Source organism: Martes martes (genome assembly GCF_963455335.1).
Source record: "Martes martes genome assembly, chromosome: 16".
Taxonomy (NCBI): domain Eukaryota; kingdom Metazoa; phylum Chordata; class Mammalia; order Carnivora; family Mustelidae; genus Martes; species Martes martes.
This window is the reverse complement of record NC_137904.1, coordinates 19,760,932-19,786,131: the sequence shown is the minus strand read 5'-3', so window position 1 is coordinate 19,786,131 and position 25,200 is coordinate 19,760,932. Positions and strand designations below refer to the sequence as shown.

At 59.1% G+C, this 25,200-nt stretch overlaps 2 protein-coding genes across 2 annotated transcripts in view; one reads left to right on the top strand and one right to left on the bottom strand.

Annotated features, from left to right (window-relative positions):
* Positions 1–4,651, top strand: part of SGSM2 (small G protein signaling modulator 2) — a gene marked incomplete at its 5' end in the record, with an annotated part of 32,024 nt that extends 27,373 nt beyond the window's left edge. Inside the window, 7 exons of the mRNA XM_080826620.1 lie at positions 92–478; positions 728–852; positions 1,278–1,360; positions 1,573–1,682; positions 2,117–2,213; positions 2,719–2,886; positions 3,076–4,651. Coding sequence (XP_080682746.1) covers positions 92–478; positions 728–852; positions 1,278–1,360; positions 1,573–1,682; positions 2,117–2,213; positions 2,719–2,886; positions 3,076–3,164 — 1,059 coding nt within the window. The 3' untranslated portion in view covers positions 3,165–4,651. The remainder of the gene's footprint in view (positions 1–91; positions 479–727; positions 853–1,277; positions 1,361–1,572; positions 1,683–2,116; positions 2,214–2,718; positions 2,887–3,075) is intronic.
* A 1,608-nt stretch (positions 4,652–6,259) lies between these two features.
* Positions 6,260–21,830, bottom strand: MNT (MAX network transcriptional repressor). Its single transcript, XM_080825701.1, has 6 exons — positions 21,569–21,830; positions 15,750–16,329; positions 15,131–15,172; positions 14,873–14,984; positions 9,749–9,941; positions 6,260–9,610 (listed from the first exon to the last, which is right to left on the bottom strand). The coding sequence occupies exons 1-6, from the start codon at positions 21,639–21,641 to the stop codon at positions 8,853–8,855; spliced, it is 1,758 nt and encodes a 585-aa protein (XP_080681827.1). The 5' UTR covers positions 21,642–21,830; the 3' UTR covers positions 6,260–8,852.
* Between the last annotated feature and the right edge of the window lie 3,370 nt (positions 21,831–25,200).

The following is a 25,200-nucleotide window of genomic DNA, read 5'->3' as shown; positions in this document are numbered from 1 at the left end:
GGCCCGGTTCAGACCCCAGGAAGGAGACCGCACGCTGAGGGAAGGGGCTGGAGTAGGGGTATGAGCCCCACCATCTCTTCACCACCACCAGGTATTTCTCTCTGTGGATGACCTGGAGCCCCCACAGCCCCCAGGCACTGAAGATTGCAGACCGGAGCCCGAGCAGGAGCTAGGAGCAGGGCCCCCGGGCACCGCCGTGATGGGACAGCAGCAGTCTGTGGAGTTTGACTCTCCGGACTCAGGACTGCCATCCTCTCGCAATTACTCCGTGGCCTCGGGCATCCAGTCGAGCATAGACGAGACGCAGAGCGTGGGCTTCGAAGAGGAGGATGGCGGTGGGGAGGAAGACTCCAGCAGGCTGGGCCCAGCAGCCGGTGCTTTCTCGGAGTCTCCAGATCCCAGCCAGCAGAAGGCCTCACGGGCTAGCGAGCCAGAGGCAGGGGAGGAGCTGGCAGCCGTGTGTGCTGCTGCCTACACTGTATGTGGACGTTCCCCGGGCACTGCTCGCAGCCAGCCCCAGAGGCCCTCCTGACCCTGACCCTGAGGCTTGGGGACAGGGGCTGGTGGGTGGCAGGTGGGGGCACCCTGACTGCCCCATAGGGGGCACTAAGCCCATCCCTTGTCATCCCCGGAGGGCTCTGTCCTCAGAGTCCCGGGGATTCTGCATTCCGCTATCTAGGGGTCCCTACCAGCCCCCACTCACTCCTGAGGGCCCCCACTCTTTCAGATAGAATTACTGGATACTATGGCCTTAAATCTGCACCGCATTGACAAGGATGTGCAGCGCTGTGACCGCAATTACTGGTACTTCACGCCCCCCAACCTGGAGAGGCTCAGAGACGTCATGTGCAGGTGCTACAGGGGGGAGGTCAGAGTGGGGAGGGGAAGAAGGCTAGGTCTGGCAGGTGCCCTGCTCCTCTCCCTTGCACTGAATCATACTTGGTGCTCTCTGCCTGGAACTCGTTCCCTGCCGTGCTCCCCGCTCCACCCCTTTCTTTGTCTGAGGTCTGTCAATTCACAGCTTCAGCCAGACTCCTCCAGGAAACCTAGCTGATTGCCCCCTAACTGCCCCAGCCAGTTCACCATCTCTTTGCCTGAGCCCCCGAGGGCCTCAAGGACAGAAACCGTGGGCTCTTGACCATGGTCGTCCCAGTGTTTCAGGGTCGTGGAAAGACCAACTTCTGGGTAGCAGGCTGCTCTAGGGACCAGCTCCCTAGGGATCCCCACAGGGTAGAGGACAGCACACCCCCATGGTGACCATACCCCCGGCTTTTCAGCTACGTGTGGGAGCACCTGGACGTGGGCTATGTGCAGGGAATGTGTGACCTGCTTGCACCGCTCCTGGTCGTCCTGGACAATGGTGAGGGACCAAGCTGGGGTGGGGGGCGGGTAGAGCACATTCCCAGTGCTGTTGGGATTGGGCTGATGCCAGCTGGAGAGAGGAAAAGAAGACCGCTAGGTCTGGAAGGGCGGGGGTGTAAGCCAGCCCTGTCCTCTGGGCCACAGGAACCCCCTGTGAAGTGAGGCATGGGAGTCCCCTGCCTTGCCAGCCTCATTCCCATCTCCCCTCAGATCAGCTGGCCTACAGCTGTTTCAGCCACCACATGAAGCGGATGAGCCAGAATTTCCCCAATGGGGGTGCCATGGACACCCACTTTGCCAACATGCGCTCCCTCATCCAGGTGAGGTCAGCAGCTGCCCATGGGCTGGGTAGCAGGCACCGCTGGGCTCGTCTGTCACCCACAGGGAGGCCAGGGAGTGTTCTCAACATGCCCTTTCCACATAAGCTCAGTATCTTTCATTTGAGAACCATTGTTTCAACATTACAAATTGAGGGGCAATGTCAGCATGTGAATATGGCGCTCCTGAAAGTTCTGGTGAGCGGTGTGGTTGACAGTGAATTGAAACCCCAGAAAGTGGTACAGTTCCACAAGGAGCACCTCCCTGAGAGCCGGCTGGGGCAGCAGAGCGCAGCCTCCACCTCAGGAGACTGGAGGGGCTCTCCCCGGGCAGCGCACTGCTGGTGGCAGGTGGAGGGGCCTGGTGGGTGGGCAGTGGCCACCCCCAGAGAAGCGGTGGTGGCTCAGTCCTGCTCCCTTTTCTTTACTTCTGCAAGATCCTGGACTCAGAGCTGTTTGAGTTGATGCACCAGAATGGAGACTACACCCACTTTTACTTCTGTTACCGCTGGTTCTTGCTGGATTTTAAGAGAGGTAAGAGGTGTGGGTGGGATGGTGGGGCTGGGCTCAGGGCGGTGGGAGACCCTGTCCCCCAGAGTCAGTGGCTGCTAACCCTCCCTGCACTTCGGAACCACCCGGGGAGCTGTTTGGAGATGCTAGCGCCTTGGCCTCACCTGGCCCCAGCCTGAGGAAGCCTGGCTGCCTGGACATCCACAGTTTTAAAAGCTCCTTCGGTGATTCCAAAGTGCTGCCAACAGTCACCCTCAGCCAGCGGTTCTGGGGACTGTTTTCCAGCCAAATCTTCTCAAGCAGCAAGGCCCGTCCAAGTAGAGCTGCTCTGGGTGACAAGTGTCCAAGAAGTCCATCCCTGAGGAGAAGTGCCAGGGCATGACCTCGGGCCTGGAACCCTCCTCTTGGGCTAGGTTCTGTGTAGTGGGGAGACTCCCAGGACTTGGGTCCCTGGAGCTCTGTCTCCACCTTTGGCTCCATTTGGGCCCTTGGGGAGCCAGGCTCAGCCTTAGCCTCTGTCCGTCCCTAGAGCTGCTCTACGAGGACGTGTTCGCTGTGTGGGAGGTGATCTGGGCAGCCCGGCACATCTCGTCAGAGCACTTTGTCCTGTTCATCGCCCTGGCCCTGGTGGAGGCCTACCGCGAGATCGTCCGCGACAACAACATGGACTTCACCGACGTCATCAGGTTCTTCAATGGTAGGAGCTGCCCCAGCCATCCTGGATGCCCCCAGTGGGAGCACGGGGGCCCCCACTCCTGGCCTGGGCAGGGCTGGAAGGGCTCTTGTCCCTGGAAGCAGGTGGGACAGCAGGGTGGGTGGCCACAGGGCTCCTTCCAGACGCCTGTCCCTGCCCCGGGAACCCTGCAGCTGTGTGTGTGTCCCCCAGAACGGGCCGAGCATCACGACGCCCAGGAGATCCTGCAGATTGCCCGGGAGCTCGTCCACAAGGTGCAGATGCTCATAGAGAACAAGTAATGGCTGCAGCCAGGAAGCGGCGGCCGACTAGAGCCTGGGCTCCAGGCCCAAGCACAGGGCGGGGAGTAGGGCAGTGGCACTGAGACTGCCAGACCCCCAGCCGGCCCCGCCTGCCCACTTGCTTTCCTAACAAAGTGCTTGTGAGCCCGGGATCTGACTCTGGGCAGTGCTAGCCTTGCGGGGTCATGAGTCAGGGGGCTGGATGCCTCGGGCTGGGAGGGAAGGGGACGGGTTGGCCTCAGGGAGTGGCTGCCTTGGGGGACATCTACTCTGCTCCCCTCTCAGACACCTGGGAATAGCCCCCCGTCACCTGCAGCCTCAGCTTGGGCTGCTCTCACAGCCTCTCCTAGCTCAGCCTGAGGCCCTGTAGAGTTAACAGGGCTGTTGCTGCCTGCCTCCCCACCCTCGCCCAACCCCGCATGGGTCATGTGGGCAGACGGATTCCACGCTGGATCTCTTCTTCGAGTCCCTTGGCAGGCGATGTGCATGTGCCCATCCCAGCCCCAATGCAGGCTGCCAGCTCAGGCCTGGGTCCCGGGTGCAGGAGTCCAAAGATGTGGGCCCTGGGTGGGAGCAGTCCTCCACAGCTGCACTGCCACCACCTCTGGCCTCCCGAGGTGACCCCATGTCCTGCCCCGGCCCTGCAGGGTGCCCACGCGCACCTGCACGGTTTACTCTCACCCCCTGGCTCTTGCTTTATGCATTAGTTGCTTCCCTGACAACAGTGTGACACTTTTGCCAGCCGGATGATCTAGAATGCAGGGGGCGCACTTCCCTCTCACGAGGAATTCCAGGGTGACTCTTGAGGGAGGAAATCCTCTCATAGCCTCCTCTCAGGAACAGGCCCTGGAGCTTCGGGGCAGCCCATCGCCAATCTCAGGCATGAGTCCCTGGGTCTGGGGGAAGGGAGGGGGGTGCCTGGATCTCCGGTTTGTCCCTGGTGAGAAACAAGGCCAGCTCTGCCTGCCCCCAGTGCTTCTCGGGGTGCAGAGAGGCCTAGAGACCCGGGAACCCCCTTGGAGGAGCCTCACTCGCAGGAGTGCTAGGAAGGGCCTGGCTCCTTGGCACACTGCTTGCTCTGCCATCCCCACTTCCCCTCCACCCCTAAACATGTGAGGCTAAGGCTTTGCCCTGGGGCCAGGAGGCCACTCTGCCACAGGGGCGAGGGCCTGTCCGGCAGTCACTTCGGTCTGGAGACTTCCTGCATCTGAGGAACAGGGAAAGGGCCCCGTGGCCCTTCTGCCTCAGCACAGTCTCCCCAGCCCATCCTTGTCCTGGGCACTGCATAGCCCATCTGGGGACCAGCTGCCCCAGTGCCTACCCCTGTTGTCTGAGTCCTTGGCTGCCACCAAGCATGGTGGCCCTTGTGTGCCTGCCTTAGTTGACTCAGTGGTTTTGTGAGAAGCAGAGTGTTTTATGTTTTTGTTTTTCTTTGGAAACTATACTCGTCAGTGTTAACAGACCAATAAACATAGCATTTGGCAATGCCTGAGCCTCTGGGGGCTGCTTGGGGGCCGGCGCTGGACAGTGAGTGTCGGCACTCCCTATCCCTCCGGCTGGGCTTCTGGGACCAGAGGGAATTCTACAGCCACAGCAATAGGTCTGCTGGTCCTCCAACCCTGGAAGCCCTGCCCGCACAGAGCTGCTAAATGGAGGCACCTGGATTCCTACTCAGGCCCCTCTGGCAGGCTCCAGCTGGGGGAGTTTTTGCCTATCCTTAAGATCCAGTGATAGCCCTCAGATGACACTGGGTCAGCACTGCCAGAGGCCGAGGGTTCATCTTTGTCCTCAGTGCCAGACAGTGGGACACTAACCCTAGCTGTAGGCTTTCCCTAAAGTCAAGAGACGCCTCTCTTCCTGTAGCTACCAGAAGAGGGAGCTAGCATCTCACAAGTGAAGGGGCTGGCAGTGTTGTTGGGCCAAGGAGGGGCACTGGATCTGCCTTTCTCAAAGTTAGCATTTCCTCAGAGAAGGGGACCCCGACATTTGTGGTCACCCCGTCCTTCCCTAAGGATAACCTCTCCCAGGAAGAGAAGCTAACTTCATTCCTCTGGCTGGGGCTGGGAGTGGGGAAGCTGTAGTCAGGGAGCTGGACAAGGCGGCCTGCCTGGTCTATAGCTAAGCCTCTTCCTCACCTCCCCGCTTCCTCCTGAGACAGCCTGCCAAAGGGCTGGGTTCCCCTAACTTGGGACAGATGCAGTTGTAAGGACAAGGGTCTTCCAGGCCCATCTTAGAACCCAGTTCTCTGAGTTCTGACTTCCAACTTCTTGTTCCATCCCTTATGGACTCCCCAGGTGACCTGGCCTGACTTAGCACCTCAGAAGCACCTCCCTACTCAGGAAGCCTCTCCCCTTTCCATGCACCGATCCCCAATCGCCGACCCCCCGGGGGTCCTCCACCTTTCCTATTGGAACTTTCTCCAGTTGGGGATCCCTAGCTATATGGCAGTCCCCAAGGCAGAGTGCCACACGCTTGGGGAACCCTGCCCAGAGCTCTGACTCCTCAAGCTCCCAGGCTAGCTGTATGACCACAACACATCACTCAGCCACCTCTAACCTGTTTCCTTACCTGCCAGAACAGGGCTAGTTCTTGGCTTATGTACTCCACCGTGCTGTGAAGAGATGAAACAAGATAGTGTTTGTAGGAATGGTTTGAGGAAGTAGAAAGTATTACAAAAGCGTAAAGAAGACCAGCACTGCAGTTCTCAAGGCTTGCTGAGGACTGAACGTTGGTGTCAGAACTGGAAGGTCATGTCTTCTAAAACTGACCAGCACGGAAGCTGCTGGAGGACCCGTCTGAGGGTCGCCGACAGGGTGAGACCCCCGATGGTTCTTGCTGGAGGTCCTTCCCGAGAAGTCGTGGCCTCCTGTGGCAACAGAGTGACCCGGATGCTGCAGCCTGACGGCTCCGTCTCTGGTTTCAGTGCAGGTTTATTTCAGTTTTATATTTTATTCCAGGCAAGTGCTTATTACATGGATAGTATTCATGTCTCAATACCTAAAGTCTTGGAGCATGAACAGCCACTAGAATACAGTTCAATAGTAAAAATACAATATGTACAAAATTAGGGTTTTTTGTAGGTTTTTTTTTTTTTTCCCACACAGCAGATGTATCCAAACACATAAAAATCTCTACAGTCTGGGGTCGCTACAGTTTATATTTCAGGAAACGGAGACACAGTGACCGAGTCCTCACTGTAAACAAGGGCCACCTCTTTGGGGGGTGGGGATGGAACCCTGGGATGGGGGAGAAGCTGTTCCTGGAGAGCAGGGGTTATAGTGACCCCCCAATTCCCCTCCAGGCACTCCCTGCCCTTCTTTGGCCCCCAAGGAACCAACCTCCCCCTCTCCCCGAGGTAAAGGCTCCCAGCCAGTGAGCCACTCTTAACGTCAAAAAGTAAAACACGCATGAGAGGTAAGGTGTGTGTGTGTGTGTGTGTGTGTGTGTGTGTGTGTGTATGTGTGTGCACGCACGCGTCCCCCAGGCTGGAAGGGCTGGGGAGGGGGAGGGGCAGGCGGTCCCACAGGGTGAGGACAGACGTGGTCCTGACAGCTCTCAGAGGGGAGATGCCCATGTAAGGGCTGGGTGGCGGCTGCCCTCTCGGGCACACAGCATCACAGCATTCACAAACAACAACAAAAACAACAGCAACAACACCCATCGTCACCAATCTGGACATAGTCATTCGGCACTAGATTCGAAGGCCCCCACTGCTAGGGGCGGGGAGGGGCAGGGGCGGTGAGCGGGCGGATGAGGTATCTGTGCAGGCCCAAGAGGCCACTGGTTGACACACTTTCAACTCTGAAATGGCCTCAGAATGCAGGGAGGTGAACAGAGCTTTAAAGGGCAGGCTCCCCAATGCTTCTCTGACTATTCCCTGGGCACCAGGCCTGTCGAGCTCCCTCTGCTCTTTCTGTTGATACCACTTGGGGAAAAGCGGGGACTGGTTCCCCAAAAACCAGGGTGGCAGGAGGTGGCTGCAGGAGCAGGAAGGCAGGGAGCTTGTGGGGTCCGAAGCTCCCTATTGCGGGCCTCTAGGATGACCAGAGGCCTTCCCTTTCCCCACCCCAGGCAAGACGAAGGAGAACAGGCCCCTGGGAGGTCTCCAGGACTAGGAAAGAACTGAAAGGGACCTCTGCCAGCCTCCTCAGTATCCTGCAGGTTGCTCCCCCTGCTCATCAAAGCAAACTTCACACTTACGGACACTGGCTTCCTTTCCCCATGCTGAAAGGCCACCATGTGTGTCAAGGTGGGGAGGCGAGTATGCACGTGTGTACAACTGCGTGTCTAACACAAGGCCACTTGTAATAAATACCCACATAAAAAGAGAAGCCAAAGGAGTGGGAAGAGGCAAAGGCAGGGCAAGAAGCAGGCCCTGCACAAAGGCCCCCTCACTACCCACCCCAAGCTCAGCCTTGCCCTAGATCCGACTTAAGGACCTTCCTCAGAGGAAGGCTGTGGCACACTCAGAAGAGCCCACTGGAGAAAAGCTGATGTTCAGGGGAAAGAGATGATGCCAAAGACAAATTAGTTGGGGCACAAGCAGCAGTCCTCCTCCCTGCTCTACAGGTCCCCCACAGGGCATCAGGGATGCCGGGGGCGGGGTGAGGGTGATGGGGGGATTTGGCCCAGGCCCTGGATTTGGACTTCCTAAGACCCAGACCAGAGGCTGCAGGAGGCACTCCAGCATACCCACCCCTCAGGGGCGCGCACGGCTCTGAGCAGAGACCAGGGAACTGGGGCAGCAGAAGTGACTGCACCCCAGCCCCTCTGCTTTTGGGAAGTCAAGAGCCAGGCCCAGGGCTGGGGGCAGAGATCCAGAGAAGCTCTATCCTCAGTCCAGCCCCAGGCCAGTGGTGGGGTGGCGTGGGGGCAGGATGGCCAAGCCCTTCCTTCCCACCCCCCACCCTCAGCCTACCCTCCTGAGGTCAGGACCCCAGTGGCAAGGACTGGGGGGACTCAGGGAGCTCAGCAACAGCATGGGATGAGTTGCTGGTAGAGACTCCTCTTAACTAGTTTCTGTAGTAACAAATCAGTGACTACGACTGGGTCGGAGAGCCCCAGGCTGGGGTGCCCAGCTGTCCGGATGGGACCGCACAGCAGCTGTGTCCTAGGATCTGTCACCTCTACTCAGAGCAGAGCCCCCCAGGCACCTAGCTCCCCAGCTCCCTAGGCCAAGTTGCTTCAGTCCTGCTCCCTCCCCCCTTCCCCTTTGAGGGCCTGGGAAGAGAAGGCTGAGGCTCAGGATAGAGGGCCGGGAGCTCGGCCACCTCATCAGCCAGAGCAGTAGCAGCAGCAGCAGCACAGGAAGGCAGGCAGGGTGGGGAAGTCGGGAGAACACAATAGCCACATCGCACGGGGTTGCAGGGTACAAGGTGGGGAGGCAGGAACGGCACTGGAGCTGGCACCAGGCCAGACAGAGTGGCACATTCACCAGAGTGTCTCATCACTTGATCAAGTCCTAGTGCAGTGGGGGTAACCCCCTGCCCTGTGCCCAGCTCCCTGGGGTGGCCCTCCCTCCCCTGGCTCAGAGTCTCTGCACCCCCTTCCCCTAGGAGGCCTGGGGGTGGGTTTGGGGGGGGGGGGTCGGGCCTGGGCCTGGCTGGAATGTGTGGAGCTGGTGGGTGGGAGAGCGGGGGACAGGTCCCCCTCCCTGCCCCCACTGGGGGCCTCTGAGTGGCCTCCTCCTTAAGCCAGCTTGAGCGTGCTGACTGGGAAGGAGGGCATGGTGACCATGGTCACAGGGTTGAGCACTGTCTGGCCCACCAGCTGGGGGTGGTGCACCACCTGAGCCCCCACAGCTGGCTTTGCCATGACAGTGGCCGGGGGCCCCAGCCCAGCTGTGCCATTCACTTGCTGGTGTGAGAGGGTGTGGGCGATGTGGCTCACCGCCACGGGCTGGCTCACCGCCACAGGCTGCGGATACAGGGGCAGCTGGGAGCCGAGGTGGGCCACGTGGTTGAGGGTGGCAGGGTGCACGGTGATGTGGCCGATGGGGGGCGTGGCGGGGGCCAGCTGCACAGCAGGGCTGGGGGCCGAGGGGGCGATGTGGGCGATGTGCTTGCCGCCTGGCCCCTGGAGAACGTGGTTCACAGTCTGGATGACTGAGGCGTGGGTGGTGGCCGTGTGGGCGATGACCGTGGAGCCCCCGCCAGCTGCCGCCACTAGATGGGCTGGAGCCGGCACCAGCGTCTGGGCAGGGGCAGCCGCTGGGGGAGGAGGGGCCGGCAGCGGTGTCTTCTGTGGTGGTGGTGGCTGCTGCCCAGGCAGGTGGACAGGAGACAGGGCCACAGGCTGGGGGTGGGGGTGTGGATGGGGAGGCAGAGGTGTGGGGGCAGCACTGGGCGGGGGCTTCGGCAGCTCCGGGTGGGGGCGATGACTCAGTTTAGGTGGGCCCAGGCCAGCCTGGTCCTCCTCCATATCCTCGTCTATGTTGTCCTCACCCTCTGTGGGGGGACATGGGGACAGGGACAGATTAGAAAGGGTTGGGAAACAAGAAGTTGGAGCAGTAAATGCCCCCAGGGTCCAGGGACAGGGAGCTAGGGGGCAAGGGCCTGGCCAGGGAGGGGCGGGAGGGTGCTCACCAGAGGCCGTGGAGGTGGAGGCCTGGTCGTCCTCGGGCTGGCCAGTCTGCCGGAGCACACGGTCAATCTCCAGCACATCCATCCACTGGCTCAGCTCATGCTTGAGCTCTGTCAGCCGCTGCTGGGTAGCAATCTTCTCCCTCGCCAGCCGCTCCATCTCATGCTCGTATTCCTTCTCCTTCCTCTTCAGAGACTGGAGAACAAGGCAAGGGCCCGAAGCATACCCTGAGCAGGAGCTCTAAGGCCCCCAGTACTGCCGACCGCTCCCCTGGGGCACCCTGCGCTCAAGGTCCCTCAGGCCCCAGTGGTAGTCCCGCAGGGAGGGGGCTGCTGGAGACCACAGCCGCCCCTGCTTCATGGCCAGGCCCGGGGGGACCCCATGTCCTGTGGACTGCAGGCGCTTCAGCAGGCACCACGGACAGAAAGCACGGATGCAGGTCAGCTCCCCCCACCCCGGGATAAACGCCCTCCCCTCCACCCTCCCCGCAGCCGCCTCCCTCCATCCTGTGGGGAACAGAAGGGGAAACAGACTTCTCGGTGCTGCTCAAGGCACCACTCATACCACGTTGTTGGTCACTGAGCCACAAGCTACTCTCCTTGGAACTCATTCCCCAAAGAACCCCACACGATCGTGCCCTTCTCTTCACAGCACCATCCCCTAGTCTCCTCCACTTCAGTGTCCCTGAGCATGCCCCTGAGACTTTGTGGCACACCGACCCCTCCCCCCACACTGGAGCCCCTGCACTTCTTCCGGACCTGCCTCCATTTCCTTCATCCGGGCAGCTGCTGGCTCTGCCCCCTCCCCTGGCCCACCATGGGGTACTCCCCATGGTGCCTCCCTGGGCTGTCTCTCAACAACGTGGTTTCACTGCCCGCAGCCCTCAGGGCTCCTCTCCAGGCTGCTGACTGAACCCCAAACCGTGGAATGTGCCCCCCTCCTTTCACACCTGTAGCTGAGTTGCACTGACCAATGAACAACGGCTCCACAGCGCCTCTCACACTGAGCACTGCCGCTGCCACCACCACAGGGTTGCTGCCACCACCACAGGGTTCGGGCGGGCCCTGTCCCATGACCCGGAGGCACCCACCTCACTAAGAACACCAGTAGGGAGCGCCCTTGGCCACGGGACCCCTAGCTGCTTCAGCCCCTCCAGGTGCACAGGCAGCTGGGGCCCCTCACACAGGTCATGCCTCCCCTATCAGAAGGATCCCCAGTTTCCCCTCACATGAGAGACTTCTCTGCAGCTCCAAAAGGCCAGCCTGTGTCCTCTGCCTCAGCTCCCGTCCTCTGTGACCTCCTGACTCTGACGTTTTATTAAATGGATGCCTCGAAGTCTCGCAGGCCTCCCCACTGGCAGCTTCTCCTTGGTCCAGGCATGTCAGGAGTGCTGGGGACACCAAACATGGCCACTCTTGCCCTACAGCATCCCGAAGCCTGGGAACCCACGCTGCTCCTGAGCTCCTGGGTTCCAAGGCTTGCTGGCCACGCAGGTGCAGAACCCACCGACCCTGCATACACCAAACTACCCAGCTAGTCTTGGTTTTCCTCTCTGAACCCTCTCACACACACAGACCCTTTCTCACCTCTCTGCCTCTTATCTGCTTGCACTCCAAGCCCACACTCAAGCACTTAATAAGACGATCAGTACTTAATCACACACTAAAATCACCCCTAAAAACTTCCTGTTTTGTCTTTCCTCCTCTGTACACACTGTCCCTGTCCCACGCTGTGAGTAAAAGCCAGGACTACTCCATAATTAGCTTTTCTCCCTTGACCCTACCAGCAGCCAGGATAGAACTATAGATATCTTAGCCCCAGGGAAAGGATCTGTGAGGATGTGAGCCTGTGGATTCCCACCTCTAATCTGTCCCTCGCCTTTATCACAAGAGAATCAGTCACCCATCACACCGAGTTTTCCTTGACTCCTTTTACTATGAGCGGAGCAGCCTTCCTGGCTGTTCAGTTGCCCCTCCTTGGTATGGCAAGTTCCTCAACTTCACCCACTCCCTCCAGTAGCTCCAAACTCTTTGTATTTATGACCTCACCACTCAAAGATGCCTCCAACCATTACTGCTGCAACACATAACCCAGATAGAACCTTACTCTGTTCTGGCCTGAAACCCAGTAGCTTTACAGTTCTGCCAGCAGTCCCGGGCCACACACAGCCTCCTCTGCATCCTGGCTTTTGAGATTTAACCTGCTTCTCTCCACAGTTCTACCACAAAGATCCCTCCCTTACACACACACACACACACACACACACACACACACACACACACACCTGGCTCTACCCTGAGAGGCCTGTGCTGGACATGACATCAGATGAGGCCATACCAAAGATGGGGCCTGTGGTGAGTCAGCTCTCACTTGAACCTGGCTGCTGGGGGCTGGAAGTGGCTGTCCTAAACTTTACACACCAGCAGGGAAAGCAGATTTCTGGCTCTGGGAGGAACTCTGAAGTCAAGACCTCTTTTTCTTAACTAGCCCAGTTCTCCACAAACCTAGAGGCCCCTGGAAAGTTTCCCCAGATTCTAGCTTTGTCCACACTGGTTCATTTAAAACACATTTCCTAAGACTGCCTGGATGCATAGTTTGCACCTGCCTACTCCTCTTCCTGTTTTTGTCCACTTCACAGTGGCTTGCTTCAAATCCCGTAAGCACCTCCAAGCCACCCTGAGTTGGCCAGGGGTGACAGCCTGCCCACCTCAGCACACACCCAGAGCCTTGAGTCTACACAGCTAATGTGGTCTCTCTACTATTCCCATTTCACTCCCAGCTAGTGCCCTGCTGTCCCCATCTCTCCATGGCAACCCTCGTGACCACCTTTAACTTCCAAAACTGCATTCTGCTCCCCAGTGCTGGAGAAACTTTGGAGAAGGCATTGGGCCTTCTGCCCTCTGTTTTGCCTAGGTCATCCCGAAACCTTCAGGTCCCAGCTTGAATGCCCCTTCCTCAGCTACAACTTCCCTCATTCCCTAGAACAGATTCTGTGACCCCTGTCCCTATTACATCCTCATGGCACACTCTTTTGTTTCTACTCTGCCACCAACGCCAAACACGTGACTAACCTATGAAGACAGAGACCCACACTTTTTTCTTTGCTCCCTGCTTTATTCTCAGAATCAGACACAGAGCTGTCCAAAGTACCTAAATGAATAAACAAATGAGTGAGATTAAGGATTTAGAAGGCCTTGTAAGTTTTCTATTTCTGCCTCCGTTGCCAGCCCTGGTACAAGTATCTCTTACGAACAGCCTGGGTACACCTCGCTGCCTACTCAGCCTAGGCCCATTTCTGCTACCTGTCTATAAAGTGGAATGTGTTATTCCATCCTTCCCGTGTCTCAGTAATTGTGACTAAGTTGGTATTTACAGCGCGAATCCTAACATCCCCACGAAGAAGATACTATTTTTTTCTTATTTAGCAAAATGGCAGTACAGAAGAAACTGATATTCACAGAAAACGTCACAGCATTTGGACAAGGATTTGCTCCTAGGTCATGTGACTGAATGACTGAAGAACCAGTAATATTCTCAAGACCAAGTTCTACAAAGACATATCAAAAGTAGGCCTCCTGGGGACCCTCCAATCCCCGCTCCTCGGGCCTCTCCTCCTCCGAGGCCAGACCGCCGCAATCGAGGCCCCGCCCCTCCCGGAGCACGCGCACACCCACGCGGACTCGGCTTTGCAGCGTCACTCCGGGCCCGCGGCACCCCACCGCTCGGCTCGCGGAAGCCCCGCCGCCACCCCGGCCCTGCCAATCCCCGAGCCCGGCTCCACCCCTCTCGGGTGCCGGGAAGCGGCCTGGAGGCGCGCCAGCCACGCCCCCTCGCCTGCAGGGCGGGCGGAAGGGCGCGCGTTCGCGGGAGGCCGGGAGTGAGCCGCCGGCTGAGAGCAGTGGCGTAACAGCGCCTCCGCCCCCCGAACGAGTCAGGCTCCGGTTACCTCAGGGCTGTGACCCCGCAGTCTTAGCAGGGGCGGGGGTGTGTGTGTGAGGGGGGGGTGGAGCCACACCTCTGGCTCATAGTTCGGTCGGACCCCTGACCCCGGGACCTTTGACGCTGCCCGGCTCCCCCTCACCCCCACCCCCAGCTGCCCGAGTGCGCCGGCAGGGGGACCCCAAGCTGCCCCCGCCCCCACCCCGAGCGGGCAGGGAGCTCTAAGTCCCTCCCACTCCCCAACGGCTTGGTTCCGACTCCGTCTCCGCAGCAGCCGAGCGTGGCCACCCGCCCCACCCCCACAGCCTCCTTCCCGGCACGCGGAACCCTCGGCCGGTTTCCAGGGAAACCGAAACACGGGCCGTCATGGCAACTGTCTTATCTGGCGGGAGCCCCCCCTCCCCCCGTACAGCGGAGGGAAGCCAGTGCCCAAAGGGGGTTGGGGCAAACAGCCAGGAGAGCCCCCTGAAAAGAGGCTTTTAAAAACCCAAGGAGGAGAGCGTAATTTTTTAAACGTTCGGTGACCCCAGGACTGCTTTGGTCACCCAGACCACCACATTTCCCCAGCCTCCAGGTTTAACCCCCCAAATCCAGTCGTGGCACCTCAACGCTCTCACGGAAGGATCGTAATCATTCTGGGGTCAGAGTTGGAGAGGAGGGGGCTCAGCGGTGCGCAGCCGTCTGCAAGCAGCCACGCCCAGGGGACTCCCCACCCCTCCACGAGCGACAGACTCTCAGGCCGAGTCCGGGTTCCCGCCCAGGCACTGCGGGCGGGGTGGAGGCGCCGGGGCCGCTCAACGCCCTTCTCACCCGCGGGGACACTAACCGCGCTGGAGCTAACGCGGACCCCGGCGCCTGGTCTCAAAACCGAGCTGCGGGGGTGGTGCAGATGGCGGGGGTCCGTGGGGCTGCCCCGCAGGGGTAGGGGGAGAGGGGAACGCCGCGGCCTCCCTCCCCCGCGCACGCGCGCCGGTTCCCCCGCCCCCTCGCAGGCGGGGAGCCCCGCTGACGTCAGCCGAGCCATGTGCTCAGCGCCCGCGTGGAGGCGGGCGGGGGAGCCGGAGAGGGAGCGAGGGCAGGGCGGGGCGGGGCCGCGGCTAGGGGAAGAGGGAGGGCGGGAGTGGGGAGGAAGCTGGCGCCGCGGCCACCGCCCGCCCTCCTTCCAGCGGTGCTTCCCTCCCCCATACCTGGATGTACCGCAGCGCCGTCCGCAGCACACTCAGATTCGACGTCTTCTTGTCGTCCACGTTGGGGATGTTGCGCTTTAGGGTCTCAAAGCATTCCTTCAGATGAGCCCTCCTGGGGAGAGGGAGTGCGCTGGTTAGCCAGCACCTGGGGGATGGGGGTGGAGAGGAAGGCCCCAGGAGAGCTTGGGAGACCAAGGGTGGGAGCAGTCCCCATAGGGGGCGGGTCGGGCCCAGAGATAGACACGCAAGCACACACACCTGTTCTTCTCCAATTTGTTGTGTACTTCTCTGGTTCCGATCCTGAAACCCAGACAGACAGGAAGGAGGTTCAGGGAGGAGGACCCAATTCGGTGGCCTTCCTGCCCCCACTCCCCAAATGCCACAGGCGGTTTGCTCCCCAGATTCTCTGTACAAAGCTGCCCTGACGGGAGGTGGATATACCCCCTGGAGGGCACATGATGCTCATAATTCACAATCCCTTTAACCCTCCATCCTGCTCTTGTCCACCTGTGAGGAGACAGAGGGTCTCCAGGGTCTCACAGAAATAGCGAATTGGCCCCAGCCCTCACCCAAGAGATCTCCAATCCAATACTCTGTCCAAAGGCCTGGCAATGCTATCGGCCCATCCTTGAGGGTGTCAGAGAACAAAGAAGACTGACAACAACAGAGGCCCATGGCCATTCCCCACTCCCTGGGTGGGGATAGACACAGGCACAGTGAGAACTATCCAAATACAGCAGGGTAATTCTCAGCTGGGGAGGTAGGATACCGCTTTGAAGGATAAGTTTAGGAGGGCTACCTTCTCCTGCACACACTCCTGCCAGAATGTGGGCAATTCTCCATCCCACCAGCCCCAACTCGGCTACACCTCACTCACCCCCCAGGCCTCTTCTTCTGTTCGCTGGATTTGACTTCTTCCGCTGGTGCCAACTTCAGGGTCCCAAGAGTGGGTGGGGGTGGCTGCTGGGGGGCCAGCTGGGGCTGAACTCCAGGGTGAGGTGCTATGGTCAAGATGGGTGTGGGGAGGGGCTGCAAAGGCTTGGGGCTGCCAGTGGGCGCAAGGGTGGTCTTGGAGTCTGGCAGCAGGGGAGCGGGATTGGGCACCTGTGGCCTAGTGGGCAAGGGAGCAGACTCCTTAATGCTGAGTCCAGGGGTGCTAACCAGGGCTGGCTGGCGAGGTGCCAGAGGCAAAGGCTGGGCTGCAGGAGGCAGTGGTGGGGGCGGGGGCAGGGGCTGAGGAGAGTTGGTCACTACTGGAATAGGAATGACAGTCAGTGGGGTGGGGGTGGCAAGTGGGGGTGGGGGCGCTGGAGGGGGTGCTGGGGGGGACAAAGGTAGGGGTGGTGCTTCAATGCGGGGCTCCTCCATGGGCAGGGCATGGGCCAGCCTGGCCAGGCTGCTGGCCTTCTTCTGCTCCTGCTCCCTCTCCCGCTCCAAGCGAAGCCGCTCCTGCTCCTCTATGCAGAGAGAACACAAGGGGTTTCTCAGTAGGCCAACAGTCCTGGGCTTTGGCTTCTGAAGTCTTCCAACCACAAAGCGTCCTCTGACCCTGTCCCAGTCAGTGCTCAGGGACACGCCTGCTCAGCCTGAGACACCACAAATGCCCATCCACACCCAGCCAGGCACAGGGGCTAAGTGCTGGGGGCATGGCAGTGAACAGTGAAAAGAGGCCTGGTCTCTGCCTTTGGGGAGCCCAAGACCTAGGGGATGAGAGGAGGGCAAGTAACAGAATAATCCATGCTAGGAGACGAGAAGGGACAGAGCAGGAGCTGTCAGAGGGAATGCTGGAGGCCTGGCCACCTGAAGGTTAAAGGGTTAGTGGGGCAGGGAAGTTCAGGAACAACAAGGCTGAGGTGCATGGGGTGACAGGTATGGTGGGCAGAGAGAGGCCAGTCAGCTAAAGACCTCACAAGCCACCACAGGAGAATGTAGGAGAGGCAAACGGAGCACAGCTTTTGGGGAAGGTCTTCAACGGTATTTACCAAGTACCTTCCAGAAAGCAGGCAGCATCTTCATTTCAAGATGAAATAAATGAGCTCAGAGAGGTAAAGTGATTTGCTGAGGGTCACAGAGCAAGTTAACAGGTAAACTGGAGCCAGACCCAGCCAGGAATTCTGACACCTGGCGGATGCCCATGCCTGCTGTATTAGCACATGCTCACTAGATGTCTGTACACACACACACACACACACACACACCCGTCTGAATCCTCATGGAAGTCCAAGCCACAGGCAGGGCAGGGACATCACCTTCAGTTCACACATGAGGACATCAGGCCCAGGAGTCCCATGCCAGGTCCCAGTGTCTGGTTTCCTCAGAGACCACACAAAACCCATTCAGTCCTTCTCTGCCTTTTGTGGTGCTAGAACTCATGGGTCCCAAATCCCTCCCCCTGGCCGTTCCCACCACCAGCAGCACAACCAGAAAGGGAAGAGGCAGGCAGAAAAGAAAAGAAAGCAGCCCCACACCTGTCCGTTCAGCATCCCCACGCCAGCCCTGCTTTAAGGTGAGGCCTGCTCAAGGGGCTGGCTGCCACCAGGGGAAGGGGAGGGCCCTTCCTGAGCCACAAGTACCTCCCCACCTCCACCCTGCCCGGGGCTGGCCAAGCCCCACCAATCCGGTTCCCTGGCTACAGGGCTGGGCAGGGTCCCTGGGGAGCAGCTGTAGCCCCTCAGGCCAGGGTGCAGGCTGGTCAACCAGCCCTTCTGCGGTTGGGACTGGCCACACTGCAGACTAACTGGGCTGACAGCAGGAGCCGGAAGACATGTCCCAAACATACCACACCACAAGGGGTGGGGCTGGAGGACCAGGTAAGCTAAGAGCCCCCATACAGAGGAGGGCATCAACCCCTCCATTGGTCTCTGGGGCTGAGGGCCCTCAGGCCAACGAACCAAGTGGGCACAAGCCAGGCCTGCTCCAAGCTCCTCCCCACCGCAGGGGAGAAGAGGCCGGAGGAGGAAGTAGAGCAGGGTTGTGAGAGGGGAAGCATTCAGCGGTCTCCCAGCAGCACAGGCCTCTTCCGTAGCTCCCCTGCCCTTCAGAAAGGGGAGCTGCCAGGCCTGCTCCAATGAGGGCTCTCCCAGGCCTTTCTGACTGGCACTGGCTTATGTTACAGCCCCAGAGAAAACCAGCTCTCTGTGTTCCAGCTTCCCAGAGACCACACTAGCAGAGAAGTCTGTGAAGAGTTCCACCTACCAGCTACCTAGTCCATCCCCCACACTGCTCCCCACCTCCCCCCACCCCATCCCCTTCCGCTGAGCTCCAGGGCCCAACAGAGCCCACCTTCATTCCTTTGGGCCATGACCCAAATTCCTTCATTAGTTTTGGGACCAGGGTTCCACTCTCCTATTAGCAGTGCGACAGAGAGGGCCCCAAGCCCCAAAGACAGGTGCCCTGGGAACCTAGACTGAAAGTAAACCTCATATTCCCCATATTTTAAAGCAACTCCACAGCTTATCCAGGAGATGGCAACCTCCTTCTCACCTACCCTCTCTCTTCCAGGGTCAGGCAGGTATGCCTCACAGGTGCCAGGAGGGACCCAGGTGAATGGCCAAGCTGTATCACACCTGGATCAGCATGGAAAGTCTTGACTGGTGGTGAAGAGGGGGTGTCCTGGGCCAGATTCAGCCCACCAAAGCTTCCTGCCTCCTCCCCACCCAGCAGCGACCCTCTTCCTATGCCCTGGGGAGGGGGAAACAAAAGGGGGGAGCAAACTGGCAGTCACTCAGGGACTTCCTCAGGAACAAAACAGATTCAGTCTCTGTGAAATAACGCTGTGCTGCACCCAGGGGTGCACTCCCTCTCCCATTCCCAAACATGCACACGAGGGGGCCCCAGAGAATTCAGGTTGACACATCTGGGGTGACTCAGGGGCCACGGTCAACACTAGGTAGCCTCCAGTGTTCAGGGGGAAAAGTTCTCCCCTTCTTCAGGCCAAAAGGAACTTGTGGATACGGCAGACTCTCACCCCCCACCTGCCATGTGACTAGGTCAGGTAGAAGAGGGTCGGTTCCATTTGAGCCACCTCCATGAATGCTGGAAATGACTTCTTCTTCAATGCTGCTGACCACTTCTTCCCTCTCCCACATGCATGTGTGCACACATCCTCCCACACATCCATCCTTGAAATTGAAATGGGGCATGGACAAGAGAATCCCTGTTCAGAGCTGCTCATCAGGTCAGCAGGTCCACACAAGACCTCTTCTCTCCCACCATCCCCACCCCAAGTCAGAGGACAGAACCTCAAGGAGGGGGAAGAAATGAATTTGAGATTTAAGTGCTGCGGCTAAGTCTAGCCACGTGTGCATGTAGGCTTTTGGAGTCCATCTGGCTTTGCACCACCCATTCCCTAAGACCTCCTGGCCCCAACAAGGAACTGTGACGGTCAGTTAAACAGGGCCACTACTCAGCTCCCTGCCCCCAGTTCTCACCACCTGGGGGAGGGGCAGGGCTCTGCAACTTCTTAGGAGGGAACCATTCCCAGGCTCCTTCACAGTGTTGCACACATCATCCTTGTCCTTCTTACTGCCAGCTCTGAACTTAGTATTTTGGAAAGGGTGGGGGAGATGGCAGTGGGGGCGGGGCGGGCTTCTCCCCTTTCCCATAAAACCAATCAGCCTGAGGGCAAACTGAAGGTGAAGTGAGTGTTCCCTTGGGGAAAAAGCAGGGTCATTCCTGTTCACCTCTAGCACAGTGCCTGAGAGGACACAATAGGTACCCCTCAAATGCACTGTGTTGATGGTGGCAGCAGGTGACTCAAGTCTCTCCAGTTCTTGTCCACGCACCCCCCTCCCCTCGCCCACTCGCTGAGTCCACAAACGGGACATTCTCGGTCACAACCAGCACTGCCCAGGGCCTGACCCTGCTGGGGACCCCGGAGATAAGGAGGAGGGGCACGCGGGCTGAGGTCCCGGCCCATCAATCTCGCAAAATCCAAGCATCTCAGTCTCACAGATCTCGAGAGACTCCTGACCTTGAGAGGCCGGTCGACCTACTAGGCCAGGCGGACCCGCCGCTCCCCCGCCCCTGGCCCGCTGCCGCTCCCCCCACCCCACCCCCTCCGCTGCCGCGGCAAAAGCTGCAGGGCGCGCGCGCACACAACACACACTACTACCTCCTGCATGACTCATCACTGAAGCAACAATAGGCAGAGAGAAAGGAAAGGAGGGCGAAGCACTCTCTTCACCACAACGAACCCGTCAGGAGGAGGGGAGGGGAGGCTGGAAGGGACAGGAGTCCCCGGATATCGTACACACACCGATTCAGGGCCGAGGGCCTCGCAATGGTCCGAAAAACGGAGGTCTTTCCCTCCAACCCCTATTCCTGCAGCACCATAAAGCTGGGGACCACCGACAGGGCGGGTGGGACTGGAAGCATCTGAAATCCTCGTTTCCTAACGAGGGAACGCCAAAGTTTGCCCCTTCTCCGCCCGGCTCATTCCACAATGTGTCTAGAGGTACTGTCAGGAGGTCCTAGTGAGAACGTTCCCCCAAACGTCAATGGGAGTATGGGAGCTCTAAATGTCCTGTCGCCCTTCGATTCTGACGGCTTCCCTCGCCCCAGGATCAAAAACAGGAGGTTGGGGCGAGAACCTACAGGTGAGCTCGGCAGCTCCTCCTCCCAGTGCATACGCTCTCCCAGGGAGGTGCCCGGCGGCCGGAGCCAGGGCCCAACCCCGCGCAAGGCCACTCGCCAGCCCCGCCCTGGCCCCGCCCCCGGCCGAGCGCGAGGCAGCTGGGAGGGGCCGGGCTGCTCTGTCCCCAGCGGGAGTGTCCCCCGTGCACGTGGTCGGAGGCGGGGCCCGTCCACGTCACCACCCGGTGTAACCAACGGGCTTGGAACGCAGGCACACGCAACATTCCAGCCGAGAGCGGGTTTGGAACGCGCAGACACGCCACATTCCACACCGGCTAAAGTGGGGCGCAGCAAGGGGGGCCCCGGGACTGCCCCCAGCGACCTGCGGGCCGTTTCGCAGACACCCAATCCGCCCAGCTCTCACCCAAACCCTTGAAGCGCGACCCAGCCCAGCCTTGGGAGGCGGGGTCAGGCGGGGCTGGCCAGGATCATAAGACACGCGATGTCATTTCATTCTGCAAAGGCCGCCTCCGCCCCAAGCGGCGCGTAGATCGGCCGGGAGCGCCCCCCGCACCCTCCCCACAGGGCCAGGGAAGCCGGGGAGCTGCTTGGCGTAGAGTAATTCCCACCCCCCACTCCGTTACACACACGCCCACTCGTGTGCACTATACACTCGCCCGTGTACACGTCCGTTCATCCGCTCTCCTCGAGGCTCGCATCACACATCCCCCGTGCACACACGCACGCACACGCGGGTCTGCCACCCCCACGCAACACCATTCAGCACCCCACCCCCCACCGACTCACACATCCTCAGCGCTACCGAGGGCGCCGCTGGCCCACGCGAAAGGAGCCCCCACGAAACGTGCACACGGGGTGGCAGGCAGCTGAGGTGGCGCCCACAGGAGCCGAGTCCCTCACTGCATGTTAATGAAATCATTAATTAATTTTACTGCCACCAACACTTTTCCCCGGGCGGCGGCTCTTGTGCGGAACCTTGAGCTGCCCGGCTTCGCGGGCAGCCCAGAAAGGCGTCCTGCCCGCGGTTTTGCGTGGGTTCGGAGACCAGGGTCGCTCGTCTCCCCTTCCCCGGTGCCCCAGGGGCCCAGCCCGGCCGCTCACCACGTGCTCTCTGTTGTTGCTGCGCTTGCCATTCCAGGAAGCGGGCCGCCTCCAGTAGCGTCTCTATGCTCATCGCGCCGAGAGCTGCCGGGGGCGCGCCGGGGCCGAGACTGCGGCCCGCGAGCCGGGCACAGGTCAGACTGGCGGGCAGGCAGGAGGGAGGGATCACCTCCGGGGGGCGACAGGGCTGGGCGGCGCAGCGCACTCCGCAAGGAAGAACGGGAGAGCACGGAGAGAAAAAATTAATGTTTCCCAAAATATTTGCAAAATATAATTTGCAAATTTAAAAAATTTTGGTGCAAAAAAACAAAAGGCGGCACTGCCTCCCTCCTTCCCCTCCCTCTCTTTTTCCCCCTCTGATGCCTCCCGCCCCGCGGCCCCCGGGAGTCCCGCCGACAAGAAAAGGCTTTGCAACAAGATGGCGAGGAGGCACCGACACACACAACAAGGGAAGGAGCCGCGCTGCCCCCGGCCGCCGCCCCCGCTACTACACCGGGGCCGCAGCCAAAGCCCGGACCGGAGCCCCCGCCCGCAGGGCCGCGGCGTCTCAGGAAGGGAGGGGCGGGGTCCCGAGCGGGCTGGCCCCGCCCACTATAGACGGCGCGCGCACACGTGGCCTGGGTGGGGGTGGGAGAATATCCCGCCCCGCTCGCGCCCTGCATTTCCGCTTTCTCGCCTCGCCCCGCCCCGATGGCAAGCCACAAGTTGAGCAAGGGCTGCGTGTTGCGGTCATTCACAACGAAGTGTGTCCTGCTGGAGGAAAAGAGGGGTGGAAAATTTAAGACAAGTTAGCTCAAATAAGGATATTCCAGGTCAGGGAAACCTTAGGATGGTAGAGACTGGCCTGACCCCTGGGTCTCCGCTCCTTACCCACACGTGACCTAATTCCTGCAACCATCCCGGCTGTCGCAATTCCCCCGGGATCCGCCCGTGGGCGGAGCTGACGGCAGGAGGCTGCCAGAGACCAGCGGAGGGAGTGGAGTGATAATCCGGTTCCGCGTTTTGCCTCCGTTCCTCCCCCCGCAGTGCGTTAGCATCCTATTAGACGACGTCACCGGGCCACGGGCCAATGGGCGGGCAGGACAACACGGCATGGAGCAGCTCCACATGGACACCCCGCGCCGCCAGCCTTCTATTTAAAGGGCCAGTGTCTAACACGGTCACATTCTTGGGTGCGGATGGGTCCACTCTAAGAACGGAGGGTGGGACGCCGAGAGGAAAATACTGCAGTTGTGCCGTGGCCTACCCTTTACTTTTCAACACCCTTCCTTCCAAACCAAGTCTCTCTCTTTTCTACCCCCAAATTCTTGTCTTTGTCCACGCCTGTCTAATGTGGATGCCCCACAGGCCACCCTTTGCTACGGGGCTGGACCGGGGGCAATAAACGCAGGGCGTCCGCGGCCGAGACCAAGGGGGCGGGGCCCAAATCGGGAACAACAACGTGGAGGGCGGAAGCCTGGCCCTGCCAGCCGCTGGGCTACTGAGGCCGCGGGAGGGGCGCGGGGTCGGGACGCTTTGCCTGGTCTCCACCGCGCTCGCCAAGAGGGCGGGACCCCGGGCTGGCGCTCGCTGCCGCCGCTACTTGCGCTAGTGTTTGGGGCTGCCTGCGGTACGATCATAAAGTTAGACCTTTGTCAGCGTACCCAAGTAGTCTCATTATGCAGATAAGGAAACTGAGGCCCAGACACGGGAGAGGACTTGTCTGAAGTCACTCGGTATTCTAACTGCTGCATGCCCGGGAGGAAGTAGTATTTATCCTTGACCCCGTCGACGACTCCTCTGAAGGCAGTTCTGGGGCAGGGCAGGGCACCCAATTCGAAAAAAATCGTGGAGGAATATCAAACTGCCTGCACGGGAAGTTGTCTACCCACTTAATATACTGTAGTCTGGGTCTCCAAAATCTTCACCTGAAACCCTGCTGTTCTGCTTCTTTGGCACAGGCCACACAAGCCCCACTGGTAGAGTTGGTAGTGACACAAAGGCTGAAGGCACTTTGGTAGCACCCTAATACATGTACAGCTCTGCGGGCCCAATGCCAGCAGTCCTTTGGCCCCTGCGTCCTAGCCTCAAATTCCTTTTTTGCTACCAGTTCAGAAGGGGACAATGCCAGCTGGGTTCAGAATCCTGCAGCCTGGGCTTCACCATCAAAGCTACAAAGCAAAACTTAATGAGGACAGCTGAGTGGCAGACCACCCTGCCAACCCATCTCTTCCCATCCCATCCCATCCCCACTGTGCCCTTAGAGGGGTATGTTCCTATTTTGGGGTCTAGCTTAGAGGCACAGAAAGCCGGTACAAATGCATGCCTGCTGGTTTAGCTCCCTTCCTTTGAGGGCATAATACATACCAAGGAAAGAAAATCTGCACAGATCTTGGAAATCAAGAGCCTAGTGAACAGAAGGAAGGGGATTGTTTGCCAGCAGCAGTCTACGGAAGGATCTGATCTTTACACATTTGATGCCCCAGCATCTGTAACTGAACAGAGGCCATTACGCAGGTCCAGGTGCCACTAGCTTGGCTTATGATGGAGCTGGAAAGGAAGGTGGGGGAGAGGGTGGGAACAACAGAGCCCAGGTGCCCTGGGATGAATGCCCTTTTCCTGGGAGGGCGAGATCTGTGCTGGTCCTTACTTTGCTTCCTTTTAGATATCTACCACCTGCTACTAGTGTGGCTGGCCTGGCCCACTGCACGACCAAAGAAAATGAGAAGTTTGAAGGCAATACACAGGTGTGCATGCTGGGGTGGAGCACTGAACAGTGTGTATACGCAATAGTGACCTGCAACAATGTTGACCAAATTTTCATTTTGTTTGGGGTCAACACTGTACTCTTCTGTCCAGTGGCCCAAGATGCTCAGAGAGCTCCATTCAGCTGTATTTTCTGCCGTCCTCAAGTGGTCATAGCACTCATATAGTCCTGAAGTCTCTTACAGAGGCCCAAGGCCAATTTTTGATTTCTTGCTGAGTACCAGCTCTATTCCATTAAGTAGGCACCCCTCTGAAAAGGAGCATTCTGAAGACACCTTTTCCTTCACGGGTGGGTAAGCACGAGATAAAGGTGGGGTGAACAGAGTAAAATGCCAGTCTCTCCCTTGCCCCCAATACCCCATCTGCTCCAGAGCTTAGTGGAGATGCTTGCTATTTAAAACAAACAGCCTTACTGGCTTCACATGATCATCTGTTTATTTGGGTCATGTGGGGACAGCAGCCAGGGGATGTTAGGCAAAAGCAAGGGTTTAGAAAGGAGGCTTTTTTTCTGAGCCATTGTTGCCTACAGGAGCCTGAAAATGGCTAAACAGAATTTATCAGCCAGGGTTTCCCCAGCTGGGGAATGGACACAGTTGGGGTGGGAGATACCTACAAGGTGGGTATAAAAGGAGAGGGGAATGAATAGGAGAGCTGTTTAACATTTTAGCCCCAGCTCCCTGTTCCAAAGGGATGGAACTGGGGTAGAAGCTGGCAACTGTATTCACTCAAAGCAAAGTGAAAAGAAGCCTTCTGATGTTTCAGCATAAAGGTGAGCACTTTGGGCATGATCCAAAGCCCAGCCATCTCCAAAAAGTAGTTCCTAAAGTTCTTTAATGGCTTCTAGGTGCTTAGTACCTTTAGAGCAGGGGGACACCTAGGCCACCCAT

What these genes read in the sequence shown, in the direction of transcription:
- MNT (XM_080825701.1), bottom strand. Translation starts at nt 21,641, where the DNA reads ATGAGCATAGAGACGCTACTGGAGGCGGCCCGCTTCCTGGAATGGCAA. An exon ending in GCAACAACAGAGAGCACGTG is followed by an intron (nt 16,330 to 21,568) that starts GTGAGCGGCCGG and finishes CTCTCTGCATAG; the next exon opens with AGGAGCAGGAGCGGCTTCGC. An exon ending in AACAAATTGGAGAAGAACAG is followed by an intron (nt 14,985 to 15,130) that starts GTGTGTGTGCTT and finishes CCCTCTCCCCAG; the next exon opens with GAGGGCTCATCTGAAGGAAT.